Source organism: Oncorhynchus nerka, linkage group LG4, assembly GCF_034236695.1.
Source record: "Oncorhynchus nerka isolate Pitt River linkage group LG4, Oner_Uvic_2.0, whole genome shotgun sequence".
Classification (NCBI taxonomy): domain Eukaryota; kingdom Metazoa; phylum Chordata; class Actinopteri; order Salmoniformes; family Salmonidae; genus Oncorhynchus; species Oncorhynchus nerka.
The window spans coordinates 64,190,398-64,206,536 of NC_088399.1; the positions used below are offsets into that span (position 1 = coordinate 64,190,398).

Genomic DNA, 16,139 nt, shown 5'->3' on the forward strand with positions numbered 1-16,139 from the left:
TACACTAACAGGCACCAATCTGGATATTTTAGTAATCTGTAGTGATAGCGACCCTACTAATATTGCAGGAAAAATATCATGCAGCTTGTGGTTTGTTATTGTAATATTATTGTGGCAAAAGTGACATCAAACAAACATGACAAACAAAACAACTTCTCAAAGTACTGGAAAGGTATTTCCAGTAAAAAGCCTGTAAAAGAGATTTGGATATTCAGTCAATGAGATCCAGTTGGGAAATATCAGTTGTATATATGGTACATACTGCCACCTGGTGGTCAGAGCCATATAGTCTGTTTACGTGATTGAATGTTGTTACAGTTCACATGACATCTACAGATTTTATTGCACAATGCACACTCCTTGACCAGATATTATAACCACTTAATCTAGGAATGCCAATATGATCCTGTTGATCTTGATCTTCAAGGTTATTTGAACTTTTATTGCAGTTTAAAGTTCCCGTCAGGGTTCAATAAATGCTCTTACTTTATTGCTATTCGATTGAAGCGGTTACATTTCTATCCATAATATTGATTTTCTGGTGATGTTGCTAAAATAATTTGCTTCCGTTGACGTGAGCCCTGATTTTTAACAATAATAAGATTGATTATTTGCAAGTGATGAATCATGTTATTGCTTTAATATCATAAACATTTATTCAAATACACATTTGCTAACATTTTCCATTAAATTACTTTATTTTTATTAATTCATTGGCTAATTGAAATATTTTCACACTGATCAGACGCCAACACAAATTCAGATACTCTTTGCTGGCCTGGTCTGCACTAATACCCTTTAAAGATCAGTTGACCATAACAAATGTATAGGGTCGGGCTATATGGCTATATGAAAGTACAACTCCTTTAGTGCTTTGGGTCCTTTATACCTTGTGTTAGACTATGTGATCATGCATTACCCTTGACATATTTGACAAAATGCACAATATCACTGCTATAACCTATCTATGTGCATTAACATAACACACGGATTTGTTGTTTCAAAATAAAAACATTAAAAAAGGATTAACATGTTGATAGGCTACTACTGTTTGATTATTTGAACTTTTATCAGTATTGTGGGTTTCCAAAAAATATTGCAGTGGAATCAGAAACCAAGATGACATCCAAGCCTTTTTATGCTGCCAGAAAGTATGTGATCTGCAGTTTGACAGTATTGTGCTATTTTCAGTCCAATATGAATACAAGGTTTAAGTTACTCCCGCTACCAAACTTTAGCATTCAATGCCAAACATATTCCAAGCTAAATGCAAAGCTAAATCATCAAAATAAATTCTACTGCTCTCAAAAACACCTCTGCCACGTCACAAAGTGCGGTGTTGTTGACAATATGTGCCACCTCACTTAATCAACAACACCCTAAGTACTTGTCTTTCTAGGAAGGAACCCTCCATTGGAGCAAACGAGGGAGTGGGTGGAAAAGCAAACAGCAGGCGCACAGGTCAAAAGTCTAAACTGCTGTGGGAGAGCAAAAAAAACACTAGCAGTATCCATGTTAACCACAGAACACTGGCCAGAGTCTCAGACTGATGATGTATGCACACACGGCTTCACAGTGGGGCTCGTCCGTTTTCTGTTGCTGTGACCCCGCGTCTCAAGTCCATCATGTAGCTAAGTCCATTTGGCTCCATATCAAGGTCATAAGGTATCTATGGATTTATTTCGGCCAATACAGTCCACATTCTTACTCTTAAGCTTTCGACCACCAAGAGCCAATGGGTTACTGAGGCCTTAAGTTGACTGTAACCGAATACAATACAACCTCATCCTCAGCAATCAGACTCCTCCATAACCTCCATGACCACGGTCCGCGATCCAGTGAGGATGAGGTTGCTGACCGTCTTGTAGTCCAGAGACAGGACGTCCAGACCATTGACAGAGACCACAAACTGGCACACCTGGAAAACGGACTTTGGTCAAATACTGTACGTAATGAAGAGAATTTATGAGAGCTGCACATAGCAGAGGAAGACTTATTATTGTCTCCCAGTATAACAAATATATTGATTTGACAAAGCTATCAACCTGTAAGCCCTGGAGATGCTCTTTGCACTAAATGTCCCACAATGCCATGGTACTCACTTTCACTCCTACTGCTGCTGCAGGGCCACTGGGGTCCACTGCCTGGATATGACATGGTCTACTCCCCCTGACCACGAAGCCCCAGCCCACCGCATCACCCACAATCTGGAGATAGATTGATCACATGACTTACAAAGGAATAGAATCGTGAAAAAAGGTTATGGATATCATTGATATTTGGTTGTGTTTCATTGTTTTTGCATGAATAAGAGGGAACACTGTGGTAACGTACTGTAAACGTCCTCTTTATGTATGAACCTCCTGGTCTCCGAAGCTCCTCTGGACTTACATGTCTCTTTAGCACTGTCAATGGAACAAAGACGCTGTTAGCAGATTCTCAGTGTCATCACGAACAGTGGTGTTTAAATTGAATCTGTACAGCAGAGAGGACATGATACAGCTTTAGGTGAAGACCAGAGAGATTCTAACCTGATTTGGGGTTTGACAGCACAGGTGAGGTAGGGCTAAGCATGGGACCTCTGTTACAATACCCGCTGTTGCCACTACTAAAACTGTTATCTTGCCCCCCGGACACCATCTTTCTTTCCTTAGATGGATTGACTGAGAGAAAGAGAAGAAGAACATACAGAGATGTGGCACAGAGAGCATAGACATGTTTTGTGATTGAGAGTGATTGACAAAGTGTACTGAGAGGGAAAAGCACGAATAACAAAAGGAGGCCACCATGTTATTCCTTCTGAAATGTCTCACACACACAGTCACACACTCCAGTTTCAGAACTGTTAGCTGTGCTGTAGTTCACAGTAGAACACATCAAACACACACCACATACCCCACTGCCTCCCATTTCATATCTGAGTGTTATGAAAGAACAAAGTGTCTGCTGCTAATCAAATATAGCCACATAATGTGTTGTATGAACACTCCCTGAGTTGATTGATATCACGGTAACACTTCCTGACAAGCTTATATTTATACCAGCCTATCGTGGAAGCTATGGTTACTGTACTTAGTTACATAACAATCACCAACATACTATTATGATGACATATAGAATAAAGGTCAAATTCACCCCCCAGTCAAACCCAATGTAATAATCCTTTCATCTGTGCTGGGTATCTCTTCTAATTTGTAGTTGCATATAATTGGACTAATCTATCATTTTTCATCAATAAAATGTTTCTCAGTCTCACAAAAAAAGGAATAAACATGATAATTTAAAAATACTTAAGAGCACAAGTAGGAGTAAAAAGAGATCCTCAGCCACTTGTGATACCATTGTATTCGTAGCACTCATATAGGTGAACTCAACACCAATGCTTATGACTTAACAAGAGACACAATATTACATTAGCCTTAGCAAGTAAACCCAAACAAGTTCAGTAAACCTACAATCTCCACCTTTCACGTATTTGCCTCGCGCAATAAAAGTTGCCCTTACCAGCTGTCCGAGGTCCCATCGTACAATTCACTTCAAAGGTTTGCCAGCCAAAGTGCCAAGTAACTTGGGAAGGTTGCTGTCCACAATCTCTGATGATGTAGTCAGCTGTGGTGCTCCGGTATAAATGTTAAATGTTAACCCCCAGAGAGAGTAAACAGTCTAGGCTGGCCGGGAGGGAGTGGGAGGGGTTGAGGGATGACTTGTTGCCAGGCTATCCCAGGGTAGGCGATAAGAGCTGAGAAAGGCATCTTGGGATCACTAATGCTCTAATGGAGGTAGGGAAAGAAACAGTGGAGTTTTCCACTGGTCACTGTGGTCAGGCAAGGTGGAGTGGAAGGACAGGACATTCTCTATTACACACACACGCACACAAACTGTAACGATTTTCGTTGGTGGAAGGAGAGGAGGTTCAAAGTGCAGCATGGTACGCATCCATAATACCTTTTAATCAAGAATGAACACACAAACAAAACCGATACACAAACAGTTCTGACAGGTGCAACAAACACTAACCAGAAAATAACTAGCCCCAAATCATAGTGGGAAAACAGGCTACCTAAGTATGGTTCTCAATCAGAGACAACGATCGACAGCTGCCTCTGATTGGGAACCATACCAGGCCAAACACAGAAATACAAAACCTAGAACAAAAACATAGAATGCCCACCCCAACTCACGGGGCGTGACACAAACGCACACACACACACATTCTCTGTCATGGTACATGGATGAGAGACATGGTCAGTGGGAAGGTTCAACAACATCCATATCAACAATGACCACATCCACAATGACATATCGACAAACAAACTGATGATAATGGCCTTCTGTGAGATAAATCAAGAACATTCCTAGCTGTTGACAGCATGAGGTATTTGCCTCTACAAATATAATATTCAATGTATTTACCCAATTACAGTTGAAGTCAGAAGTTTACATACACTTAGATTGGAGTCATTAAAACTTGTTTTTCAATCACTCCACAAATATCTCTGTCTCCTAGAGATGAACGTACCTTGGTGCTAAAAGTGCAAATCAATCCCAGAACAACAGCAAAGGAACTTGTGAAGATGCTGGAGGAAACAGGTACAAAAGTATCTATATCCACAGTAAAACGAGTTCTATATCGACATAACCTGAAAGGCCGCTCAGCAAGGAAGAAAACCACCATAAAAAAGCCAGAATACAGTTTGCAACTGCACATGGGGACAAAGATCGTACTTTTTGGAGCAATGTCCTCTGGTCTGATGAAACAAAAATAGAACTCTTTGGCCATAATGACCATCATTATGTTTGGAGGAAAAAGGGGAGGCTTGCAAGCCGAAGAACACCATCCCAACTGTGAAGCATGTTGTGGGGTTGCTTTGGTGCAGCAGAGACTGGTGCACTTCACAAAATAGATGGCTTCATGAGATAGGAAAATTATGTGGATATATTGAAGCAACATCTCATCAGTCCTGGTTGCCCAGCCAGAGAGCAATATCCAATAGCAATATCTCTCTCCTCTCACATTGCTAAAATGTAGAGACATAATTCATAATGTATAGAGAGAGGTGAGTCGTGATCAATAGGCTTATAAATTCTGATATGGATGTCACACTGCCTGAGGTATTTAGAGAACATATAGCTCAATAACTTTACATAGGCCTTTTCTTACATGCAGATGTAGGATGATCACTCTTTTGTTGCTGAGAATCATCCAGGAAATGCAAACTCATTGTGTATTCAAGGTTTAAAAAAGCTTCTAAAGTTTGTCATTTTAACTTTAAAATGTCAAACTTGATTTGCCTTAAAGAAAAATGCACCAGCCCCTATAAGAAAATGTCCATCGTTATAATCCACATAATAATTCACATTTTCTGTTGCTGCAGGATTATTTTCCTGCTGTAGCAAATTGGCTCAAATTAAGATCCTATGTCTGTAGAATTAGAGCTCCATTCAATAAATCCCAAATGTAGCGCTAAGCTCTTTCCCCATATGTCCCCAAATAAAACAACAGAATGTTCCTGGATATTATACTACTATTAGTAACAGTTAGGCTCTGCACAAAGGTAGATGCCTCCGGATTTCCGAAAACGTAGTGTGTGTGTGTAACTGTGCCCTAGAAGACGGTGTTTGGAGGGTATATATATATCCTCCAAACACTGGCTTCGAGGGGATTATCACTTTTATTTTGATGAATTTATTCATACTATTTCATCCTTCCACAAGATATAGTCTCGACACAAGTCTTGGGTTGCTTCCCAAGCCGGTCGGTCGTTCATTCTATCGATTCAGTTGATTCTATCTTTCTGTTCTGTATCTATGGACGCGACACAGTTGTTAATTCTAAATGTTCCGTTGCCATACTGGCGGGCAACGTTCTTATCCTTTGCTTACTAGCTAGCCAGCTACGGCTAATTTATAGTCACTTCAAACAGTATAGCTGGAAAGGCCGCAAACTAGCTGCACTTCGTTTGTTTGACCTTTTTTCAATTGACATTTCTTTGTATATAACCATAAAAATTATGCCAGCTGATTCATGACTGGCTGAGACACGACTGGCTGAGAAACGCTGCCTGTCCGTCTGTCTCGTCCTGACTCCCGGCACGTTCATTACTACGGGACACTAGAGATCGAATTTAAATATTGAAACAATGTTGCAAATGTCAGAGAGATAGATAGCAAGGTTTATACAAATCTCTGCTGTTGAACACTAAATGTTAGTCTAAAAGAAGCGTGAGATAATGTCTAGATGCATTTTATAGTGGAGTTCGAGTTTATAAATTGCCTGGCTGGGCTGATGAGACAGTGGATTGCGCAGTCAGATGGAACAGAGTAAATTGGCATTTTAACGTTGTAGATTTAGACGGCGGTAACTTTTGGAATAGACACCGGCTGGAATATGCTTTGAACTAATCAGCATTCAGGATTAGAACCACCCGTTGTATAATAGTAAATACACTTGCTATGGCAGGTTTGACTGAATTCACACTGTACAGTACGTACCATACTGTGTGTCCCAACTTCCTTCATGTACTATACTGTATGTGTCCCAACTTCCTTCAAGACATGTCTCTGTCTGTCCCCAGGTCAAGATGACCATAAAAGCATGCACTGAACAGTGACAAAAACATAGAAGATAAGCTCAGTTTACAGAGCTGCAAGATGACCATACAGACAACATGACAGTATTACAACATCTGTACACCACATCTGTCATTGGCTTCATCAATAAGTGAATCGATGACGTTGCCCCCACAGTGACCGTACGTACATACCCCACCCAGAAATCATGGATTACAGGCAGCATCCGCACTGAGCTAAAGGCTAGAGCTGCCGCTTTAAAAGAGCGGGACTCTAACCCGGAAGCTTATAAGAAATCCCGCTATGCCCTCCGATGAACCATCAAACAGGCAAAGCGTCAATACAGGACTAAGATCAAGTCGTACAACACCGGCTCTGATGCTCGTCGGATGTGGCAGGGCCTGCAAACCATTACAGACTGCAAAGGGAAGCACAGCCGAGAGCTGCCCAGTGACACGAGCCTACCGGATGAGTTAAACTACTTCTATGCTCGCTTCGAGGCAAATAACACTGAAACACGCATGGGAGCACCAGCTGTACAGGAAGACTGTGTGATCACTCTCTCCGCAGCCGATGTAAGTAAGACCTTTAGACAGGTCAACATTCACAATTATCAGGACGTATGCTGTGAGCATGCGCTGACCAACTAGCAAGTGTCTTCACTGACATTTTCAACCTCTCCCTGTACGAGTCTGAAATACCAAAATTTTTTAAACTGACCACCATAGTGCCTGTGCCCAAGAACACTAAGGTAACCTGCCTAAATGACTACCGACCTGTAGCACTCACTTCTGTTGCCATGAAGTGCTTTGAAAGGCCGGTCATGGCTCACATCAACACAATCATCCCAGAAACCCTAGACCCACTCCAATTTGCATACCTCCCCAACATATCCACAGATGATGCAGTCTCTTTTGCACTCCACACTGCCCTTTCCCACCTGGACAAAAGGAACACCTATGTGAGAATGCTATTCATTGACTACAGCTCAGCGTTCAACACCCTAGTGCCCTCAAAGCTCATCAATAAGCTAAGGTCCCTGGGACAAAACACCTCCCTCTGCAACTGGATCCTGGACTTCCTGACGGGCCGCCCCCAGGTGGTAAGGGTAGGTAACAACACATCCGCCACGCTGTTCTTCATCACAGGGGCCCCTCAGGGGTGCGTGCTCAGCCCCCTCCTGTACTCCCTGTTCACTCATGACTGCACGGCCACGCACGACTGCAACACCATCATTAAATTTGCTGATGACACAACAGTGGTAGGCCTTATCACCGACAACAACGAGACAGCCTATAGGGAGGAGATCAGAGACCTGGCCGTGTGGTGCCAGGACAACAACCTCTCCCTCAACGTGATCAAGACAAAGGAGATGATTGTGGACTACAGGAAAAAGAGGACCGAGCACGCCCCAATTCTCATCGACGGGGCTGCAATTGAGCAGGTTGAGCACTTCAAGTTCCTTGGTGTCCACATCACCAACAAACTAACATGGTCCATGCACACCATGACAATCGTGAAGCGGACACGACAAAACCTATTCCCCCTCAGAAAAGATTTGGCACGGGTCCTCAGATCCTCAAAACGTTCTACAGCTGCATCATTGAGAGCATCCTGACTGGTTGCATCACTGCCTGGTATAGCAACTGCTCGGCCTCCAACCGCAAAGCACTACAGAGGGTAATGCGAAAGGCCCAGTAGATCACTGGGGCCAAGCTTCCTGCCATCCAGGACCTCTACACCAGGCAGTGTCAGAGAAAGGCCCTGAAAGTTGCCAAAGACTCCAGTCACCCTAGTCATAAACTGTTCTCTCTGCTATCACACGGCAAGCGGTACCAGAGCACCAAGTCTAGGTCCAAAAGGCTTCTTAACAGCTTCTACCCCCAAGCCATAAGACTCCTGAACATCTAATCAAATGGCTACCCAGACTATTCACATTGCCCCCCCACCTCCACACCACTGCCACTCTCTGTTGTCATCTATGCATAGTCACTTTAATTAACTCAACCTACATGTACATACTACCTCAACTAACCGGTGCCCCCGCACATTGACTCTGTACCGGCACCCCCCTGTATATAGTCTCGCTATTGTTATTTCACTGCTGCTCTTTAAGTACTTGTTACTTTTATCTCTTATTCTTATCTGTATTTTTTAAAACTGCACTGTCGGTTAGGGACTCGTAAGTAAGCATTTCACTGTAAGGTCTACACCTTACGTTGTATTCGGCGCATGTGACTAATACAATTTGATTTCATTTAATTTGACAACATGACTTACTGTTTATCAGCACGTGTCCTACATTGGAACCACAAATTCAGTTTAGATTTGTCCTTGCTTTGTATCATGTGTAACAGAGTCCATCGCTGCTATAGGCCTACATGATAGCAATGGCAGGCGCACAGTGTCATTTCACAGTAATTTATACAGCGGGGCTTGTTTCAACAGTCAACACGTGCCACTTCTGTTTGTCTTATACATGGTTAATCATTTGCCATTTAAGGTCAGTTGACAGACAGTTGAAGGAATGACACAATTGTCAGGAGACAATGGTTGGTCAGTTGGATGTGTGGTGTTTCGATCAGGTTTCAGTGTAGCGCTCGACAGTACCAGGGTTGGGGACCACTGTTATGATGCTTTTGTATTATAGATAACATTGCCATCGACTGGCCATAGACTGAGTAACAGTTATGCATTCAAAAAATGATTACCATTTTGTTGATCATAATCAGTGGAGGCTGGTTGGGGGAGCTACAGGAGGACGGGCTCATTGTAATGTCTGTAATGGGATAAATGGAACAGTATCAAACATATGAAATCACATGTTTGTTCCATTTATGTCATTCCAGCCTTTACAATGAGCCTTTCCTCTCATAGCCGTTCCACCAGCCTCCCCTGATCATAATAAAGTGCTAATAATGCGATCATAGTTTGTAATTCTCTGCTAGAAACTTTTCAGTTTGATACCACTCTTTGAAGTTCAATATATTCTTTAGGCTCTTTATTGGGTTGTAAGAAAAAACTATGTCCTCTACTTTCGCAGACAGTCTCCATCCAAGATCTTTATACTAGTTCAGTGGGAATTATCGTGGACATCTACATTTTATTTATTTTATTTCACCTTTATTTAACCAGGTAGGCTAGTTGAGAACAAGTTCTCATTTACAACTGCGACCTGGCCAAGATAAAGCATAGCAGTGTGAACAGACAACAACACAGAGTTACACATGGAGTAAACAATAAACAAGTCAATAACACAGTAGAAAAAAAGAGTCTATATACATTGTGTGCAAAAGGCATGAGGAGGTAGGCGAATAATTACAATTTTGCAGATTAACACTGGAGTGATAAATGATCAGATGGTCATGTGTAGGTAGAGATACTGGTGTGCAAAAGAGCAGAAAAGTAAATAAATAAAACAGTATGGGGATGAGGTAGGTAAATTGGGTGGGATATTTACCGATGGACTATGTACAGCTGCAGCGATCGGTTAGCTGCTCAGATAGCAGATGTTTAAAGTTGGTGAGGGACAACAATGGAAGAAGTTAACTGACAAGTTTGATACCACCACCATACAAAAGTTAACTGACAAGTTTGATACCACCACCATACAAAAGTTAACTGACAAGCAGTCATGATCCAGCCAGGTTTATATTTGTAGTTGTACAGTAACAGTGCTTTTTAACAAAGACTCCTATGACCGTAGTTTACTCAGAAGTAGAAATGACGTTACCACTATTCACAACCAGTACCACTATTCACCAGCAGTACCACTATTCACCAGCAGAGAGAGTACGTTTCAAAATGAGGAGTTCAAGGGTCCCAGCGCAGATGGTAGAACATGTGTTTCTGTACATTTATACCAGTGTCGGATTTAGACTTGTGAAATTGAGGACGATGGATGAAAATGATTTGGAAAAATACCTATTTTTAATCTAGCTGCCGACACTACAGCACCACGGTGCAACTTTGTTTAAAGCGGCAATCTGCAATTGCCACATCCATTTTTTGGACTTGTTAATGAAGAATTTAACTTATAACTGCCTCATGAGTTTAGTTCAACTGTATCAGAACCCAAAATATAAGCTTGCTTAACTCCAATGTTTGTAAAGAAAGTAAATGTAAACAGACACTGCATAGGCTCAAACCATAGTTAACATGATACTTTTGATATCATGGATGGTCAGTCCTTGCATCCATAGCTAAGTCTATACATTTGAGAGAGGTTACATTTCTCTAGCCCCATCTCTCAGCTTTTTACTGAAACTGCGGCAGGGTATTTCACTAGATGCTATTACAGTTTTTATCAATTGCTAAAACACTATAACCCATTGGCTGAACAAAGTTCTCAGTTGCCTGGACTCATTTAGCTAATTATGCAGTCGGTTGTCAATACCTTCAACCATTTCACATGGTAAAACACAATTTGCAGATCTCACTTAGACTTTTCAGCAAAACTCTAAACACATTCTCATTCTCAAATCACTTTCTGCACTCTAATGCACATGTCATCCATACTGGTAAACACAAGTGGCAACAATCAAATACAAATAGAGAACATATGTCATTGATTGAACACAACCACTCAAAATGGATTTAATCTGTTTCAAATGATGCGGCACAACCAATGTAAGCCAGTTCAGAGAGCAAACAGGTTGTTGAAGGTGGGAAGGAGAAAGTCTGAGAATGGATACTGTAGTACAGTGCATTGTAGGCTGTATACTGTACAATGGACAAATTGTATGGCCCTGAACATTGTGCTTTCCATTTATTAACAGTACTGACTGATCAATAGATTTTGACTGGTTGCAGGGTCATATCAACAAAGAACAAGAATTACAGTATCACAGAGACAAAGGACAAGTTTGTGAGATGCAGGGTACAGTACTGTAAAAATAGGGGTACAAGGAGGAGGAAGAACAAAAAACAAAATTGCAAAGAGCAAAGCAGAGTAGTAATTTCTGATCAATTTTGAGCTACTATGATAGAACATGTTTTCGTTCATCAAAAGAGAATGATGGAAAAATATGTATTTTTTTTAGATTAAAAATGTACTTCTCCCTAAGAATTGTATGTTTTGAACAATGTGTTTTCTATTTTTCGGTGTATTGTTTACTGACTGCTTGAGAGTGTATATCATTTTGATCACTTTGTTTATGATTTGAGAGCAGTGTTTAATTTTGAACACAGGCAAAACTGTTTTGAGGCGAATGTTTCATTCAGAGGTTATGTAAATAGTGCTTGAAGATGAGGTTTTGTGTTGAATGTTTTCAGGAAATGGAGCAAGGTTTCAGAAATTGTGTTTTGGCAATTGAGAAAAACTGTAAAAATGATTCTCTGCCCCAAATATCTTTTCAATTCTGAATCACGCATGTCAGTTCATTCAATCATTTGATTGGATGGGAAACATGTGGAAAACTACTGCAAGAGATCTGAATGGCTATCTGTTCATTCTTCTCTGGATAATGTAAAAAATCCAAAAGACGAGTTACCTATCAAAACAGAAATGGTGGGAAGTTGGACCAGAAACTTGCAAAATGTCCCACCGATACGTTTAATAACTATAGAAAAATGGACAGATGAAGACACATGGGTGCTGAATGCAGTAGAACAGAAGGGAACATTCACAACATATGTATCAGATTGTGTCTGCTTATTGCATTGCTGCAACCGAGTCATCAGCTGTTTATATTAACAGTTTAAACCAGTTAGGTTTCAAACTCTTTGGCTAAACAAACTAATTGGGATTTAAGGAATGTGTCAATTATAAAGCAATGGACCGTTTTTAAATACTGAATGGGAACCTGGAGGAGGACAGAAAAATGCCTCCCTCACCTATAGGGTGTGCTGTCGAGACAACTGTAGACCATTGAAAAACAGTGTTTTCATCCAGATTTTGTATTTAGTATCTGGACATTATTATATTTATTCAGTACAGATTAATCTAAAATGATTTTTTTTCTTAAATTCAAATAGGGAAATGGACCTCCACTTCCTCCAATGACTTTGAAGTTCCCAACAACTGATACACCTTCAGATATTTAGTACCACTAGATAGTCCATCGTTGACAAATTCCCCAAATGTTTTGCTAGTCATCGATCACGTTTTCAAGATATGTAACTGTCAAAGGACAGAAATCATCCCCGTTTGAGGCACTTTGCATCATATGATGCTGCGTTTTGCACTAATTCCATTGAAGCTGCTGATGTGTAAGATTTGAAGAGCATAGAGACATACTGCCTCAAACCTGCAAGCCTTTCAAGCAGCAAACTGTCAAACCCTCACAATGCTCAAACTTGTGAATACTGGCTTGGCCTTAAAAATACTAGAAAGAAATGATATCCCCTGAACCAGCCTCAGCGTGCGGGACAAGTTCAAATATGTTTTTTTAGTTACATTGTATTGTTTGCACTAGGTCAGTGGTCCTACGTCAGTGGACTGTGTGGGTGAAATTGAGGTCAACTCAATTTAAAACAATAAAATGTTGCATCTGTCCGTAGGCTGTGGGATATGAGTATTATGAGGAATAATTATATTGGTGTTCTGGATTTTGCATCACTGTTAACTTGGACGAATCATGCATGAGTGCACCTACACCTGTCTGGCATCTTTAGAATTTTCATTTGGGCAATAGACTGACATTTTAAGAGGTGAGGGTGTGTTGACTTGTCTGCTACCAGATATGTAGTGTGTGTAGTGTGCGTGATGGGGCAAATATTTACAAACTTTGTCCAAAGTGCTGTAGTGTGCTCTTTCACTTTGCTCTCAACGAATGTCAGCATAAGCTTATTTGATTATACTCTTGACCTCACTTCCCACAACCATATTACTGTCCATTTTATTCCTGGACAATTCTCAATATATTCAATTAATCTAGAGCGACAACAATGTTTCCTTTTAAGGTCTATCATAGTGGTTGACACATTTGACTGCACAAAGACCGAGGCAGGGTGGGTCCTGAGCAATGGTTACTGCATGAGAAGCAGTGACAAACTCACAAACTCTTCTTTGTCTAAGGTATTTTCTTTAACCATTTCAACTTCTGGTGTGCATCTGGAGTTTGATAAAACATACAGGATTCTCTGGTCTAAATTCACAGGGTAACATAGTTAGAAACCACATCAAATAAGTGTCCTTATAGTAAAGTTTGTCAACCAGAGTCTGAGGGGGAGAGGGACCGTGTCCAATCCAAGACAGGCTGAAATTTCCCAGGTGACATGGAAGTTGAAACCCTATCCGATCCAACTTCCTGTAGGATCAGGGAGGTAAGCATAGCCCCAGGTAGCAGAGGTTCATTGCCCAATCAAATTGCTCAATGGCCATGCCAGGTAATCCACTCCTAAGGCCGAATAGCCCGAATGAGACAGGACAAGCTTTTAGCCTTAATGCTGTGTCATTCAACAGCTACCCATAACTACCTAAGCCTCCAACGACTGAACAAAACACCATTGTTTGATAAATATTTCATAACATCGGAGTACATTTTAGGAAGTGGATGCCCTCAAGCAAAGTTTATCCTGATTAGTTTCAAAACAGTAAAGCAGTTACCAGAAAAAATATAGATTTCTGAGAATTGGTACCATTGGCGCCTTTATAATGCTGTGGAATAGAGCCCCTGCTAAATGAGTGGAATTTAACATTGTGTACTGTACTGTATATCAGCATGCACTGAAGGATGCCCCTGTGGGCTGTTTGAACCCTCTATACTTCTAGCCTTGAGAGTAGCATTGAGTAACTGTTCCCTTTGCATTGTGACATCCCCTTTGACTCAATAAACAGAACAGAATGATTGGTAAACGAGACAAAATGGGGTGTATTTGTTGTAGTAAATGAAATTGAGGACTCTTACCTCAAATATGCATTGCCCCATTCAGTATCAAAATACTTTCATCTTTGCTTTTGGGCTTGATGAATTAAGAGCATAATCACACAGGAAATGACAAATGGCAAAAGGAGTGCTTTCCATGCATTTCCAAAACATATTTCAATAAAGTGTCAATTTCAAGTCAAACCCCTAGCACCACAAGTAGAGGTCAACAAGGGTACACATGCCATATCTGACATACAGTACAGGCCTATGATAAACATGGAATCACCCTGTGCACTCACCCTCCCATGCAAGGGTGTAGATATTGGGAAGGACGAACAGTAGACTGGGGGTCCTCCCCCAGAATCTTTGTTTACATTTTAAAATGCATTTCCTGCAATTCTACACAGTTTTCCCTGTGGCTGACATACATTTTTGCAGTTTTAAAGTTACTGTCCAGTGAAAATCGAACTTTTAAAAGTTAAAATTATGTTAACGCATACCCAAATAATGTTGTTGACTCATCCTATACTCGTATTTGTGGCTACAGCATGAATTGTAGAGAAAAAAAAGCACTTAAAAAAAAACACCTCAAAATGCTTGGTATTTAAAAAAATGCTGAGGAGGATAAACTGGCCAATCAGTGTTTAACTCGCATGAATATTTATAATGACCGGTATGCGCCCACACAATTCCAACACAGAAAAGCTGCTTTTTAACATACTTAATTACAATATTTTGGAAGGAAAACTATTTAACTTATATTGTAATTAATTATATGAAATTTCGCTATGGTCCCAAGGCCAAAAGTTATTTTTGTGTGTGTTTTCTAGAATTATTTTCACAGCTGTTATTTCAACATAAACTGTAGTTGAGAAAGTGTTATAAAAACCCACCCCTTCTCTCTCTGAGCGTCTCTCTCTCCCCCTCGGTCATTGCGCGGGTCGTGCGTAGGAGTGAAGCCACAGTTTAGTGCTGACTGTGGTTAAACAGATCATCTGCCAGCAGCACCATTGTACCAGAGCGCAGCTGTCACCATTACTTTATCCGCATTGGTTTGTAGCAAAAAAACAAATTGAGCAAGACAACTGAACAGCGCTGAACCCCAGCGCCCTGTCCATCGATTCAGAACCGTCAGGGTGGACTTTGCCCACCATTTTTTTTGACACTTTTGAAGAATGCACTAAGAGGATACGCTATTTGGAACATGTTACTGGGAAAATTGGTACGGTAAGATTGTTTCATAATTGTTGTATTCTGAAATGTAGTCATGAAATTCTTGGATTTCTTTTGGGCAACCTGACAAAATGCTAAATGCGTCCTTGCAACAGGCGTCCAGATCTTGCAAGCGAGCTATAATAACACGTATGTAATGATTCATCCTGTGCATAATGCATTAACTACGAAAAATAAACAATAGCCAAATTGTCGGTAGGCTACATACAGTCCGTAAATAGTGGCACACGCACTTGTTTACCCGGGCAAGTAAACATGCTAAATTGGCTAGTGATGCATATTGTGTATAGTCATGTAAGGCTCGGTTATGTTCTGCAACACATTATTTTACATTTTCTTAATTGATGCCAGCATTTATTTCAGAGTAAATGTTTCAACTGAAACTGAATAGGACTGACTATGTGTCAGATGTATCGTTTTAAGTGCAGCAGTTCAGATGAACTTGAATCAATAGCGATGCAATCAATGAGTGACAGGAATCGTCTGCTCAGACTGATTAGCTTATATAATGAATCACATTCATTT

The 16,139-nt window shown here is 40.7% G+C and overlaps 2 protein-coding genes across 5 annotated transcripts in view; one reads left to right on the top strand and one right to left on the bottom strand.

The window, feature by feature from the left end:
* Positions 1–623: 623 nt before the first annotated feature.
* On the bottom strand, positions 624–15,404 carry LOC115128416 (DEP domain-containing mTOR-interacting protein-like). Of its 3 annotated transcripts, none has more exons than XM_029658245.2 (5): positions 15,275–15,404; positions 2,532–2,663; positions 2,335–2,405; positions 2,103–2,207; positions 624–1,918 (listed from the first exon to the last, which is right to left on the bottom strand). In XM_029658245.2, the coding sequence occupies exons 1-5, from the start codon at positions 15,312–15,314 to the stop codon at positions 1,790–1,792; spliced, it is 477 nt and encodes a 158-aa protein (XP_029514105.1). In that variant the 5' UTR covers positions 15,315–15,404; the 3' UTR covers positions 624–1,789. The 3 variants fall into 3 exon arrangements, with proteins under 3 accessions (XP_029514105.1, XP_029514107.1, XP_029514106.1); XM_029658247.2 differs by lacking the exon at positions 15,275–15,404 and adding an exon at positions 8,851–8,940; XM_029658246.2 differs by lacking the exon at positions 15,275–15,404 and adding an exon at positions 3,505–4,538.
* A 30-nt stretch (positions 15,405–15,434) lies between these two features.
* The window catches only part of LOC115128415 (ectonucleotide pyrophosphatase/phosphodiesterase family member 2-like), a 32,439-nt gene continuing 31,734 nt past the window's right edge, over positions 15,435–16,139 (top strand). For both annotated transcript variants that reach the window (XR_010463826.1, XM_029658243.2), the window contains exon 1: positions 15,435–15,603. Coding sequence is in view for 1 of the 2 variants with exons in the window: in XM_029658243.2 (XP_029514103.1) it covers positions 15,586–15,603 (18 nt within the window). In the remaining variant the exon portion in view is untranslated. The remainder of the gene's footprint in view (positions 15,604–16,139) is intronic.